Source organism: Adelges cooleyi, unplaced genomic scaffold (assembly GCF_023614345.1).
Source record: "Adelges cooleyi isolate 19-005CV unplaced genomic scaffold, UGA_ACOO_1.1 ACOO_flye_CR_arks_rails_tigmint_CR_PRNA_1, whole genome shotgun sequence".
In the NCBI taxonomy this organism is placed as follows: Eukaryota; Metazoa; Arthropoda; class Insecta; order Hemiptera; family Adelgidae; genus Adelges; species Adelges cooleyi.
In genome coordinates this window covers 5,885,102-5,901,725 of record NW_026095751.1, presented here as the reverse complement: position 1 = coordinate 5,901,725, position 16,624 = coordinate 5,885,102, and the positions used below count along the sequence as shown (strand labels likewise).

Genomic DNA, 16,624 nt, shown 5'->3' with positions numbered 1-16,624 from the left:
GGCGGCGGCCTGGATTTTATTATCACACGCAGCCCAAAGTAGTGTCATTTGTGTGTTGACCGGCTGCCAGTTGTGAGATGGCTGCTCCTGCGTCCAGTGTCGTCGTCTTAGACAGAGGAAATAACACAACTTGCACCATTAATTTACATGGTAATTTTATTACTCATTACATATCGTAAATTTAATATTGCTGTGACTACTTGTGATTGTGATCGACGCGTCCTTGAGTAGTCGTTACATTACTTATTACATTAATAATGTAATAGTTTATATTATTAAGGTCATTCACTTTCTTTTTTTTTCGCAGGTGCTACTGTGGTCTCATGGAGAGTCAACAATCAAGAGCAGTTATTCGTCAGGTAAATTATTATTAAAAAATAATAACAGATTTACGTAAAACTGCTTTCATTCAAGCTTGCTAAATCACTCTGTGTCCTTCGTCAATACATTATCTCTGAACCTGTATCTAGTAGAATTTTTAAACTAACAAAGTCTATTTAATTTTCGTGAAAATAAAAAATATATTAAATTCCTTATAATCCCGTTGAGAGATTATGATATCTATTTTAATTTTCGCTTTCAGGCCTTAAGGATAATCTATGACATAGGTACTATACTACTATACCTACTATTTACAGACAACACGATACCTATATTAATTTACAATTTAAGTAAATTATTATAAAACGAAATAATGGTCGGATTTTTATTGTCATCAAATGTTATTTTTAATTAAGTTTTTACTTTTTAAATAATACATGGTTGAGCATCCCTTAGGTACAACCCTACTTACCTTTATTGTAGTTTATGGATTTTTTAATGTAGCCGCTTATTAAAAAAACTATTTTTTCCAAATTAGTTTTAAATTTAAAATAAAATAAACACAGATGTTACATATCTGAATAATTTTCGTCATCTTTGATTTTAATGACAGACGATACCACATCTAAGCAATAAACGTATTATTTCGTTACATAATTGATTTAATTAATATAACATTATGTGTATTTAAACGAGATTTTTGGTCGTACTGCTTATTGCGAGAGAATTTATTTTACAAATTATTGCACGCGTAAAATATTAATTTAAAAAAAATGTTTAATAGATATTGTAGTAAAGATCATAGAAAAGTAAATGCATTTTACATTTACCTAGTATAGGGTGAATTAAAAAATTAAAATTGTAGTGTAATAATTATTATACCTACTTTTTTGTCAAATTTACAAATTTAACTAAACTCATCATCTAGTCATCAACCTAAAAATAGTTATAAGTTTATAGATTTTAAAATGTTACCGCGATTCTAATTTTTTGTTATTTACAAATTGTATTGAAATGGTTTAAAAAAGGTGTTCTTACTTATTTTTCAACGTTCAAAAGTTTTTTTGCAGAAAATAGCGCAATTTGAGGTACATGCATTTACTACAGCATTATAGCCTATTTTTCTTCTTAAATTCAAGACGTTTTTTAAATTATTAGTGAAATAAAACGTGTACCTAAAATATATATTTACATATTTTAAGTACAATTGAAGAGTAATATTATGAAAATTAATAGAATTGTGAAGGAAAAGCAATATCATTTGTAATAATAAGAGTATATGGCCCGGCCACCTCTCAAACTTGTTCATATTATATATTCCCAAAAGAAAAAAAAATCAACGTAACTAATATTTATTTACATAACTATCATAAAAAAATAGTTATACATTTTTAACCTTCAGAAATATATAGTGGGTCTTAGCAATTATCTATATCCCTATAAAAAAAGTTTTGTGTACTTGATAATAAGAATTAGTTAAACTATATTTTAGAGTTCCGTGCAACTTGTAAGACAGTACTAAAATTTTTGTTTTTTGGACGAGTCAAAAATTTTAAAATTGATTTTAGTAAAAAAAAAAATTTACATTTTTATGAATGGCATTTATGTTATCCATATATATTATATACAGGTATTTTACACTTGTATATACCATGTAAAATGTATTTACAATACTTCCTGATACATACTTTAACCCTAATTTGATTTAAAAACGTAAATTTTGAATATAATAATCGTTAGTATATTATGTGAACTTGTTAAAATACTATTTAATTGCCTATTAATTTTAAAATATATATCAAGGTAACTTATATCATTATGTATTCCGTCGAACTGGTTTTAGTTTTACAAACGCGCAGGTTTTCCTTATAAATAATGTATGGACATTTTTTTTTACACTTAGTAATGCACCTATTGTAAAAATATAAAATTTGGATATTTTCTTCTAGAATATTTTAATGCATAACGGTCATCCCTCCTTAATACATTAAAGTTTATGACCAGGTGGGGGTGAATTTATCGATTATTTCGCAAACCGCGTTAATCGAACCTGATATTCCACGGGAATTTAAGTTTGACGCCTACTTAATTCATTGTCACTTATATAGAAAAATATTACATAGAACATTGTGTTTTCACTTCGATCGATGGCTAACTATTGTAGAAATGTCACGTAATTATGTCTAACCTTTGTCCTTTTGTCTAAATAATGAAACATGTGAAATATATTTAATAGCTTTTCAACGCGAATCAAAAACTCTTGTTTTTCACCTTCTCCTTTTTCTCGTTCGCCTTGTCCAATTTAAATAAGGGTCGAACAGTCTAATTTTTTCTCTTTATATCTCTTTACTCTCTGTCACTATTTTTCTATTAACATCAAATAAGGCCATGTATTTTATAATATTACCCATTTTCCATTCTGTCTACACCTCTAAGTTTTTCTAAGATAAAATTTGAAATTTTAAGTCTAGCCAAAACAATTATTGTAGACGTTTCTCTACTTCATTTTCCTACTGTAAAAAATATTTCGTTTTCTAAAACTAAAACGTGTAAACACTTGTTTGTATCAAAAAAAAAACTGACAAAAATGTCATATAATATATTATGTAACATTATTTTGTAGTACCCTTATTTCGTGTATCCCAAATTGACCGTACACCATTTTGACGTAACACGAATTATAAAATTTATCCTTTTTTTAACAACCGGCCCTTTAGTCATTTTTATGAGGTATCCGCCATAAAACAAATTTTTGTAAACGATTTGTATTAAGGTACTTTTGTTATTATTGTATGGTTTATATGTGAATCATAAATACCAATTTGTGTTTTTTAATACATATAGTTGTATACAAATCGTTGGCTTACAAGTGAAATACATTAAGTCAATAATCAAGATATGACTTTACGAGTTTCTTCAGTCTAAAGATTACCACATTTAGCTTACAAGGATATACATTAAGACAATAACTAAGATATGACTTAACGGGTTTCATCAATCTAAAGATTACAACATTTTAGACTACTAGAAAAATTAAAACTACAAAATCTTGACTTCATGTATTTCACTTGTAAGCCAACGAAATGATATATTCACAAAATCAAAATATATGTATTATAAATTAAATGTTTAGACTCTAAAAATGAATTCTAGTTTTATAAAACTAAAATGCTATGTAAATTCGAAATGATTATATTTTAAAACTACAATCATTATAACATATTAGTATATATCTTTTAAAACTACTCTATTCAGTATTTACTGACTAAATTGAACAAGATATTTTATATTCAAGGCCGAGCGTGTTCCTTTCTGACCCTCGGTAAAGCAATAAAATGAGTCAAAAGCCTAACTATATAGACCGTGAAATTTGTCCATTACATTTGTAACGTCGCCTACCATAAATAAAACTAACCTTTTTTTTCTTGTAAATAACAGTAATAAAACATGTACAAAGAGTTTTCATTTTAAACTAGTGCAGACATTTAGTCAACCATTCAAAGTGACTACTTATTCTGGAAACACTTAACATTATTTAAAACACATAGCGTATTAAAAAAAGACATATTTTACCCGAATCAAAGTCCAAAAGAGCAAAAATTGGTAATACCAAAATACCACCGAAAAGTCAGCTAATATAAGAGTTATCGTTTGTTAGTGGTACAGCCCAAATGAGCATAGTTATGTGATTCTATTAAGTATGGTTAACTAAATAACGTGTATCTCTTTGCGCAAAAGATGTCATTGTAATTATGTGCATTCCCGCGAACCTAGCCCCTAAACTCTGACGCCATAGTTTTAACGAATTTAAACCTAGTCATCACAGTAGGACAAGTTTTGATAAGCGTGATGGTGGTTCCAGAGTAAATAGGAGGAATAGGGACATTAGGCCTAATATTATTCTAAAAAAATAATTATGAATCTCTATCAACTAACAAATACATTTTAAAATGTTAATTCGTTTTATTTTATAAAAGTTAAAACTATATAGTTATAGTTGTTTCAATCGAATGTAACTACAAACGTTGTAAGTTAAGTATTTCTTGTCCTATGTTTCTTAAATATTAGAGTAAATAATGTGTAAGGGTTAATAAGGGGTATCTTGATTAATATAGTTCTCTGGAAAGCATACACTGTAGCTACAGGTTTCATTTAAAATTTAAATCAAAGAGAAAAACATCTATATTTATAGAACAATTGTATAAAGAGGGCGTCGTATCGGTGATTTTCAGATGATAAAAACATGTTTAAGCAGACTGAAAATAACTCGCTTAATTTTGGTTTTAAAGTAAAAGCGCCCATTATAAAATTAATAGAGAACAATATTCCGGAGGGCAAGACGGTGCGTTTTTAAAAAAAAAATCATTTTTTGAAAAGTTACAGTCATTTAAAAATGTTAAAATAGTCGATATTTCTAAACTGTGTATTGAGCGTTAAACTTGGAATAATGAAAAAACGCACCGTCTTGCCCTCCGGAATATTGTTTTCTTTTAATTTTATAATGGGTGTCACTCTAAAACCAAAATTAAGCGAGTTATTTTCAGTCTGCTTAAACATATAGAGATAAAAAAAACATTTTTAAATCGATTTCAAGGATGCTTTGATAGTCCAAAAAAAAATTAACTACCAAAATAGAGTCTTAGTTATCGAACTAATAATTACACATCACAGTTTAACCTTTAAATTGAGATTTTGTAGAAAATTGCCTATACTTTACTCCTTAAAAATGGGCAGTGCGACGCCCTCTTAAGTAAATTTCCCATGTCAATATTGACAAAATCGATCTAAATAGGTCATTAAATCAAAAATCGTATAGGATTTAAATCATAAACTTTGGTTACCAATAACTAAAACAATAATATGTTGAGAGTTTTTTAAGACAATTTTAAATTAAATTTGTGCAGCTGTCAGATAAAGGGTTCTGTTGTTTTTTTAACCCCCTTAGGGTGTGGCTGCCTGGTAATGACTGATGAAGCATTTATCCTGCGTAAGAACCCTCTCGCTCTGGCCAAGTCATTGTCGTCCAACATCTTTTGACTGATAGCCCAAGCCCGGATCAACCCATAAGCCTCGTTAATCAGATTATAACTCCACCCTTTATCCTTCAGAGATACTAGGAGACAAGCTTTGATGCTGCTGTGTAATAAAGCAAAATCTGAACTGATGCAAATCACCCCGTTTTCGTGAGGCGCTAGCTATTTTTTAATTTAATTAATAACTACTTACATTAACTTATACTTCCTTAAAACTGATAGACAATATTTTTCCAAAACTTTTAGTTTGTAAACTATTTTAAGTTTTATTATAAGTAATATTTGTATGATTTATATTATTATGACTAAATTATTTTGTTGAAGTACGTATTAGTAGTTCCTTCTTATATTATGACTCATAATACAATTTTAGTTTCAGTTTCCAATGAAAAATTTTTAATGTTATAACATTAGGTTTATGTGTTTAAAATAATTTAGCCTCTTTAAATGCACATCGAAACTTTACTTTAAAAACATATTTTATTATTTGTATCCTTAATAATTATTTGTAAATTTGTTGTACATATCTGTAAATGGACTTAACAGTTGGCTAATTCCGCACTTGGGTTGTAAGTTATATCAAATCGTGGTAAAGAGTCAGACATTACTTCTAAAATAGTATTATTAAAGAATAAAAACTTTTATTAGATTTTACTGTTTTTGTAAAAACAATGTTCATGTATTTGCTATGCATATTTTTGTTTGATAGCTAAAAAATAACATTTTACTTACAGAATAACGGTAGTGGTTTTATCAGATTTTAAATTTATAGTTACGGCTAATAAAGTATATTTAAGATATGTTATAAGAAAATACTAACACAGTCACAGAAAATCAATCTCAATTTTTTTTGTGTTTAAAAATTGTACGTACTACAAGTATAATTTTGGTAGCATAAATATTCGCAAAATGTGTATTGAAAAATGCCATTATTATTTACAAAAATAAACAAAACTGGTGAAAATAGATTACATGCCACAAAACTAATATTTAGTACTTAATTTATTAATAAATTACTATAAACAAAAAACTAAACTATAAACTTCTCAACTTTACTTAATTATGTGTTTTCAACATTTACAAAGCTATTTTTTTTATAGTTAAAAACCAAAACAAAACGTTAAGTTGTTTTAATATTTTTCTGTTCATTATTTTGTTTGATATAAGGTTATTTATATTTGTTATTTAGTGTCAATCAAAAAATGTCATCGTTTATTTCCTACATTTTGTTAGTATTAATAAAATGTTTTATTTTTATGGCATTTTAGTACCACTTGTAGTTTAGTTGCGAAATTATTTATGCATCGATAAGTACTTAAACAATCGAATTAAACTATACAATCATTCAATGCCTAAATGACGAATTATAAAAACCCAGACAATTTTGTCTGCTGCAAAAGTATTATAAAATAGGGAAAAAAATTCTCTGTAAAAACGCGAGGTACGCCCGGTGAGGTCAAGTGGCACTTGTAAATGTTTTGCCGAGTCGATAATTTCGTCTGGTCTGTAGCCCTTTGATGTCTAGAAGCCTGAAATTACCAGTCTCGACTCGCGTTTAAATTATAACGCGGCGGCACTGAAACTGAACGGAATAAGGTCGGTTAGCATTATCAGGACGAAATTAAATTCAGGCTTTGACTTTGTTTAATTGACCTGGTTCGTCGTTTAATTGCGATAATTTAATTATACGACATAGGCGAGATAGACGTGTAAAGTAATGTAATTGTGCCCTTCCCATTTTACTCGCAATACCTTCATTAAGGTTTTTTTTATGAGCTATGGACCCGTGTAAAATGCACCCTACGTAATGCGCTATTTTGCGCTCCGGTAAAACTGAAGTTACGTTCGATCATCAACATTTACTATGTGCGTTAAAACTCTAATATGTATAACTTCTACACGTGTATGTAATTCAATTATTTATCATATTTACCTAAGGTATTATGTGAGGCACTTTGTTTATCTCTATCATAACATGTCTTATTTACTACGTTCATCCGGTTGTGTGCCATAAAACGCCATATTATAGATTATTATACTATTGAATGCAAATTAACCATTAGAGTAGTATAATTATTATTCGTTATGCTTATAAGAATTTGTCCGCAAAGCCAAATTCAATGAAAGACTATTTAATAATTCAGTCGTGATATTCGACAATGATAATGTAATCTTCGAGAGTTCATTTTATGGCTGCATTTGTGTCGAATAAATGCGTCCTACACCGTAAACCAAAATTTGACCATTCATTTCGAAACAAGAACCAAAATTATTGTATTTTTTAACTGGAAATTTCTCTATCACGTCTAGTTATTTCTATAAATCAGTATTAACCTCATTATTAATTTAGTTTATATATTTTTTTTTATTGAAACACAACTTAAATTTAAAATTTTAATTTTTTTTTTATTACATTTAATTTTTTTGTTACAGCTATAAAAAAAAATTTTTCAAGTATTTTTTTGTTAAAAAAAATTACCTCTCGATTTACCATAAATCTACCGACGTCCTCGGAGATATTTATTTTACTATGAATTTGATAATACATTTTTATGTTTTAAAACTAGCATGAACCAAACAAATCAAATTTTGCGAAATTTAGCCTATACCGAACCCTTTAATAAATAGGGATGTACTCGTATTGTCCTCTTAATGTTTTATTGAAACGATAACGCAAAATAATCAAATGTATTGTTTAGAGACTGCTGATGGATAAGCAATGCGGTTAGTTTTACATTTTGCTAAAGCGGTACGAACATTAAAATGTAAAATAATTACATTATGTTATCTACCTCTATACGGAAATATATTTTACACGTCTGGTCGAATACTCAACGTTAACCCTTGCCTTAATTCCCTTCGACCGGTATGCCAAAGCCACTGCATAACTTTACGCTTGTTACACCCACAATTCATCGCTGAGAGTGATATGGCTGAGGGAGCCTATAGCTGAGAGTGTTGCGTATATAGTACGGCGGTGTCGCCTCTCTTTTCCCACAATGGATCCTCCACCCCACCAACCCCTTCGTCCACCACGTCCTCTCAATGTCAGCATCGGTTAATAGCGTTGGCAGGGATAATGGCGCGGCCTAGAGGTTTTTGCTTGTATCCGTTTTGTAATCACTAAGGCGGCTGTTAATGTCGTTCGGTGCGCCGGTCGTATATTAATGGCCGGCAACACCACCACCACCACCACCGCCTTCGCCAAGATCACCACTCGTTAATTACACGGTCTCACACCACCGAGTTCCTCGCACTATGTCTCTGTGTGGTGTTCTGTTGTGCCACCAGTGCAAGTCCGGTATAAAAAAAATATTTTGGGGGAAGGGGTGGGGGTTAAACTTAGTTAGGGTGTTCGCTCTCTCCTCCGCATCGTCAATTTACAGTAATACTCCCGCATAACTAAACCGGAACCCAGAACTCTATCGACTGAATAAATTCCAACGTCGTTAACTATGTTTTACCCCCTTCGCTTTTACCGAAAGTTCATAAGTCGTCCTGATCATTTGTAAAACGTTGAAAACACTTTCAAGTGTTTAGTCGTCTGCTTAGCCTTATAGTAGAATATAAAGGCCCTTGAAATAGAATACGAGTTACGAATAGTATTTAAATTCCAATTAAAAAGAACGGTCCACCTATATAATAAAGAGTTTATGATAGGTCATCATCGCATAATTGTATGTATGCGAATGTACATAGGTCAAAACGGCAAATATGAACGAACGTTTGAAGCCACCCCCCTTCCTCCATGGAACTTTTTGAAACTTAACCTGCATATCGGTTACGAAGAAAAGAATGTTCTCAAATTGTTTTGAATTTTGTTTTTTTGTTTTTATACTATCTTCAGCTTTCAAAAAAAAAAAAATTTTAATTCAGTTTCTTTTGTTAAATAATCTCACCATTAGTAACAGAAAGTCATTAAAATTGAGTTTACAATCTAAAAAATTGTTTTCGTGTTGCCCAAAATTTGAGAATTTTTCTAATATTTTTTTAGAAAGCTGAGATAATTTGTATAAAATATGTGAATTTCAAACTGGGTTCTCCATAAAAACGCTTAAAAACCAAAAAAAGAGGTGAAAATCTAACAGAAAATGTTTACAAATAATAGCTGCGTGACAAAGATTTTATTCATAAAAATGTTTATAGATGATAAAAATTGCATAGTATTGTAATTTACTGTTTTAGTTTATAGTCTTTAACTAAAATATTGAAGTATATTTTTGATCTGAGTCACGTACCTTATTTATTCTTATTTTAAAGTATAATACAAAAAAAAATGTTAACTATTATTATTTTTTAGTCAACATTCAGAATCCAATATCTTCATTTTAAAAATAAATATCTTTGTCCTTTTCATAGGAACGCAGGTCAAATTATAATTTTTAAGTTGTGTAATAGGTTATTACATTAAACCTCACTAGCAAGGTCATATTGGGAATGTGGTATGAGGTTTTTGTACCTCACAACTATGACAAAGATGACTAGTAAAAATATGCGTTTGTAAGACTATGTACTATGCGCTTTTGCAACTAAATATTTGTATAATTATATTTTTGGCTTATAACTATTATAATTATACAGTATTGTTCTCAGTATTTCGTGTTAAAGCCCAAGAAACCAACAGTTCATAAACTCAATAAATAACTTACACGATAGGAGCAACTGAAATGATCGATATTTAGTTGTTAATTTCAATGTAGCTTTTCCATTTAAAAAAAAAATGTATATTTTTCATTAAAATATTCACCAACTGACTAATACAGTAGCTGCACGTAGTTAAAACCGCTTAATACCAAATTATCCAATTACAAAAATCAGTGTTTTGTTGTTATTATTACTATGGATTCAATTGCGTTTTGACCTTAATAGACTATTGACATGTAAATGTAACATATTTCAATTGCAAATATTTTAACTGAATTGTAAAAAACAAATGACAATATTCACTAATTATAACTTAATAGTGATGTAGTTAGGAAGTAAACACATATACTTTTTTTTTATAAAGCTGGCTATATATTTTGATTGTAATATGCATTACACGAGTACCTGGTCACAACTTTATCTATTTCTATTTTTTATACAAAGACATATGAAATGCCGTATGATGTAATCGTCTCTTATGTAGAATAACTTAAGTAATTGTGTTTGTCTTGACGTGTTAGGCCAGAAATTATATTACGATTTGTACTCTGCACATACTGTTACGGCAAATATTAATTTTCGGAAATTAAGCTTTTCTACTGTTATGTAATACTAGTCTACAATAACCATATTACTAATATTATGATTTATGACGAGTTTTACTACGGTGCACTTCTCGAAAACTAATCAATCACAACGCAACAGCTCTAGGTCGTTTTTATATTAATTATTAATTCATTTTTTTTTTATAAAGCGAACTACATCACTACTCTACTTTTCACTAGTTGCAGTAAAATGAACTAATAGTTTTTTTATTTCTGTCTATATAGTTTTGAAGAAACTCGTCGTAAGTAACAATTACGGAGCCTAGAGCCAAGTAGTAAAAGTACACTGTACTTAACCATTTAAGGTTAAGGTTAAGGTTTTAAGGTTAAGTCTTTGGCTTTTGTTCACCTTAAGTAATTTGTAATTTACAAATGTAATTTTTTTTAAATGTTGTATAAGTTAAGTCTTTAAACAAGTTCAACTACTACAGTAGGGTGGTCCAATTCATATGCCTTTGACTATACAGATAACTTTTCGTGTGCAATACCAATAATTGGTTGGTAATTATAGTATAATTAGTAATATTTTTGTTCACTCCATTGTTATCAAAATTTAAATACTCGCATAAAAATGGTAAACCAGTCCTGGTAATTAGTGTACACTTGTTTGAACATCTCTGAAAGTTATCTTCCAAGAACTCTGATAGTCTTAAGTAATTTTTAGAAATCATTGGTAATCTAGTGAACAACTTTCTTATAGTGATTTGCCCGCTGTTCGCCAACTTCAAAAATTGTTTGACTTTAAAAAAAATGTATATTGAATTTAGAGCCTCTGATACAACCATCAACATTATGATGTAACATTAGTCGCATTATCGGTATTGATCCAGTAGAGTCATCCAAAAAATAATACTATTGTATAATATTATAATTTGGTGTTTAGTTATAGTAATTAGTGAGCAGTGTAAATGCGGGTGTTTCTTCAAAAAGATATGTCAAAGTAAGTTAGTTCGATGTTCGGTCGACCAGTACAGCGTTATCTCTAAGTAAACCCATTAGCTCGCGACGCATAACCATATATCATAAGTTGTATACTATAGTAATATGTGTTTGTACGAAATTGTTATTATGGTTTTCGAAATCGCGCGGGATATTATATTATATATTATTATTATTGTCGTGTGTGCGGAACTGGTGCTTAGTAGTAGTTTTGGGTTGCCGCAACCGCCCCTTGGGTACGGTATGTGTTTTTTGCTCGGTGTGTCCAAATAGCAACAATGCACCGTCGTTGGCGGCCACGATTGTAATTAGTGATAAAAGTCCTCTATGGATTAAAACGGGCACGATACCCGGCCAAGAGAGGGTGGTGGATGTGTGTTGTGCAGTATGAAGAAAAGGCAGGCACTAGCGCAAGAGTATGATGGATGCGCGGCGGTAGTAAGGGTGGAGAATACCGGCACCGTCGTTCGACGGTTTTTGTCTCGAACGCTCATTTGTCAAGGCACACGCCGAGGAAATGAAAAGGATGCTCGGGGATAGCGGGCAAGGGTGTATGCAGGGTTAACTCTTCTTTTGACCGACACCCTTAAGGTTCGAGGACAGATGCAAAAAAAACCTCGCATGCACAACCGGGAGTTTTCGACCAACCTCTGCCGTCCCTTCTTTCCCCGACACGATGAAACTAGATCCGCACGAAATTGCTTTCCCTCGTAATAATATATAATAATACATACAATTTAAAGCCCTTAAACGTTGAATTACGATTATGCTTATGCTATTTATACTTACGCTTATTTCTAAAATATCAATAAGCCCATTGCGTATAATATTCTAAATATATATCACTCAATACAGAGCGATTTGTATTTGGTTAGCTTTTCGTAAAACACCGTGTAATTAATTAAAACTATTATGTTGACTATAATAAAAAATCGCCAGCACGCAATAAGAATGGGAATTATTATAACTGAAGAAACCGATACAATCACTTTTAAAAATCGGTTCGATGCAAAACTGAATAAGTTAAAAAAATAAAAGCTATTATTTTAAGCAAAAATATTTTTTTGGGCAGTGAAATGTATGTTTATAATCGTGTTATTTGATTTATTGAGGTTTCTTCGTTACAAAAAAATACTTATTAGTTGTTGGTGCTATAAGTCCTAAGACTATCCCTAAAAAAGTAAAATCAAGGAAAAGTTTCAACGCCTTGTGGCTGAAAGGGTTAGTGTTATATTTTTCTATTGTATATCTGAAGCATCTAAGTAATTCCCTATTCAAGTTTCGAAGTCATTCTACTATTTTTTCAAGCAATAATGCTGTAGTTTTAAGATGAAATTATGTACAATTTTGTAGTACTTTTTCATTATTGTAAAAACTACACCATTCCCGGCTCCGCATCAAAGCTATAAACATTTTAGTTTCTACGAATCCTAACAATTATGATGGTTTACTTTTTAAAATTTGACAATGTACATGAATATTCTTCAACCTTATTATATAAGTACTAAGTAGAAACATAATAATTTGTTGTGGTTTATTGTATCACGTATTACGTAATTACCAGCGATTTGATATTGATTTCCGGAATTTCTGTAACGAATTATTATATTTATAGCGCAATTACGTGCAGTAATAGGTTGTATAATAAAAATTCAAATATTTCCCTTGCTTTTTATAATAATAAAGCATTTATTGTATTTACATAATTATCTTAAAATTAGCATTCAAAATAACCAAGTACAATTTGTTTCTTCAATTCATTTCTCTTAAGAATTCACTATAGAAAAAACCGTACGACACAGTTAATATATGAAATAAGTAATATTTTTTAACAAACGTAAGAGTGAGCCTTTTTAAAAATAGTCATTGGAAAATTGTTGTTTTTAAAATGCCGGACTTTCTGTTAAAAATGTATTAAAATATACTTCGTAATTTCGTCCAAAATCAATTACTAAAAGATACTTTTAGATTTATGATGTGATTACTATTTTATATTTTTTCTTGGCTTCTGTAATTAGGTATCGAGATGTAAAATAAACGTAATAACAATTTAAACGATCAATTAAAATAACTAGACACTGAACTGAGAAGGGTTACTTTTACTACGTGAACTAGCAAGTAGTATAGCATTTGTTCCCTACTATCTAAGTACATCTTATGTTCTATGTATTTCATTGTTATGCCTAGTCGGAACAAATGTTTAATATTATAAGCAATAGTTTTAGAGTAAATAAATATATTTACGACGATAATGTTGACATTTTTTTGATTTTGGTAAACTTTACAAAGTAAAACTGCTCAGAATTGGTGTGCTTTTAATAATTTGATGCGCATTATAATATTTGTTTAAACACCAAAATTATTTATAATTGAATTAAATGTGCATTAACTATAATCATTTGTTGATGTTTACAGCAAATTGGCAGTATTTGATGGGCAAAAATCTATTAGAGGCGGCATTCCAATAGTTTTTCGTAAGTATTTTTAATATAATACAATTAAAATAAGTCTATTAATCAAAATTACATAACTATAATTTATAATTTCTTCTTGTATGCCAATATATATATAGCTCATTTTGGACCTTGGGCATATGGACCACAACACGGTTTTGCTAGGACTTGTAGGTGGGAAGTCGAAAAACACCCGGAACCATTAGAAAATGGTGACATCGAAGCTATGTTTTCGTTAGTGGATTCTCCAGTTACTAAGCAGATATGGAATTATTGGTAATTTGTTCATAACATTTATTGGTTTAACACTAATAATCTTAAAAAAAAAAAATATATTTGTATTTTTTAGTTTCAAATTGGTGCTGCGGATCATATTAAGGGAGAAAGAATTACAAGTCAGTTTTAATTTGTATAATTCTTCTTCAGAACCATTTCAATTCAACATGCTATTTCACACGTATCTTAAAGTACCGGACGTTAGAAAATGCTCTATATCCGGTCTTCAAGGGTGCATGTTCGTGGATAAAGTATGAACTACTATATAACTAGAATAAATTAATTTTTTTACGTTACTTATGTATTAACAAAAATTAAAAATTAATTTAATTCAAGACCAAAGAAAACGCTATTTATCAAGAACCTAGAGAAATGGTTACTGTTAACCATTGGACCGACAGAATCTACCAAACCACACAACAAGAGCACATTATTTCCAACGTGGTTTCCGGTAGAAAAATGAAAATGGTCAAATACAATATGCCTGATACAGGTTGGTCTTACAGGGTTTTGTTTTTTTTATTTGTAACCACAATCATTTAAGATATATATATAACTTTAGTTGTTTGGAATCCATGGGATGTCACCTCAAACACAATGAGTGATTTTGGTGAAGATGAATACCCAAACATGGTGTGTGTTGAAGCCGGAATTGTTATAACTCCAATAACTCTAAATCCTAATAACACGTACGAAGGCACAATGGTGTTGCAAGTAAGTTATGTCAGATCAAGTTTTGCCAAAAATCATATTTATATATGTTTCATTTTAAAAATAACATCGTTACTACGGTCTAAGTGAATTCAAATAGGTCCTAGGCAATTTCATATTTAAGCTTTAACTGTCGAGTCTATAAAAAAATATGTCAATAGTTAACTAATTTCCATTTTTTTTATTGTCAATGACTAAAACTAATTTTTTTTTTATAAAATAATGATGAAAACAAAATAATTATTCTACAATATTTCATGCAAAACCCTCTTACAAACTGATATGTTTGTCACCTAAACTTTGGTTTATTATGATATCTGGATTAAAAACTCTTATTTGACATTTTTTCTAACCTAATCGTTTTTGTTTGGTATGTTTTGTATTTTATTCTATCATATACAATGATGTGAAATGTAAATGACAACTTAACTTTGATTATAATATTTTAAAAAAATAATTAGTATTATATAATATATAAAAAAAAGTATGCTACAACCATTTTTTTCAATATTTTTTACCTTTGAAAATTATAAGTTTCTATTTAAACTTTTTCAATAAACGTTTATCAAACAAAATATTACTAAAACACAATATATATTTTCGCTAATAAAAAATTTAATTAATTAAAAAAAGTACTTTTTTGTGAAATTATTTATTCTTACTCACAAATAATTGTAAAATATTAATACATTTTTTTTTTTTTAGGTCATGTGAGTAGAGTCGGGAGCTGCCGTTGGCGGGGCGAGATCGAAATCACGTGCTGTGAATGCACGCCAACGCTGCTCGCCTCTAGCCGCAGACATTACCAGAAACACCGGCAGCTCCTATTTTCCGTCACAGACTTCACACATGCCTACAGTATTTAACAGACAACCAACAGTAAACCATGGTTGGTTCTCATCCATGATGACAACTTCTGAATTTTTTGGACCGCAGCGTTATCCAAACGATAGTCCGGTAGCGCCCGTCCATCATAATTCTACATGCAGTCAGCATTCCTCGTGCACTATATGCTCACTTAACTTGTAATAATAAAAATTGGTATTATTATAATAATTTTATATATCAAAGTAATAAGTATTGTTAGAGCCAAAAAGTAACTTAAATCATTAGTAATACATTGTTTTGTACGAATAATGAAACAAAACCAATGTAACTTAATGTTAGTCATATTTATTACTTGTATTAAACATTTCAGTATTTCCTCAAATCGATAAACTGCTTATTTTAAATTTATAAATCAATGGAATGTGTGTATTATTGCAATAATTATCGGCAAACCCATTATTAAGTTAATTTTTTACAATGTTTATTCTATCAAATATGTAACACTTAATATTATAGTGTTTCACTTGTTAAAAACTGTGCATTTGTATTATTATCATTCATTTTATAGGTGTTTATAGTTAGTCTAATTGTAAGTGAAATAATGTTTTATACATTTCCTTTTTGTTAACTTGTATTATTTTTTTTTATTATTATTAAAATTGATAATTATAAAAATTAAAGTATTACTGTATTATATTCCAATGCTCAGCATGTCATCTAAGTAAAAATAATAAACTTATCTGTTTTGTCAATTGTAAATAGTCATATTCAGTATTGAGATAATTATATCTAATTAAATCCATTAAACGATCAA

General features: G+C 29.6%; 1 protein-coding gene across 1 annotated transcript; it reads left to right on the top strand.

Moving 5' to 3' along the window:
• The first annotated feature begins 16 nt into the window (after positions 1–16).
• On the top strand, positions 17–16,308 carry LOC126838955 (uncharacterized). The gene is made up of 8 exons (XM_050573816.1): positions 17–150; positions 308–359; positions 13,958–14,016; positions 14,115–14,271; positions 14,345–14,522; positions 14,608–14,764; positions 14,834–14,985; positions 15,688–16,308. The coding sequence occupies exons 1-8, from the start codon at positions 78–80 to the stop codon at positions 15,694–15,696; spliced, it is 837 nt and encodes a 278-aa protein (XP_050429773.1). The 5' UTR covers positions 17–77; the 3' UTR covers positions 15,697–16,308.
• Positions 16,309–16,624: the final 316 nt, after the last annotated feature.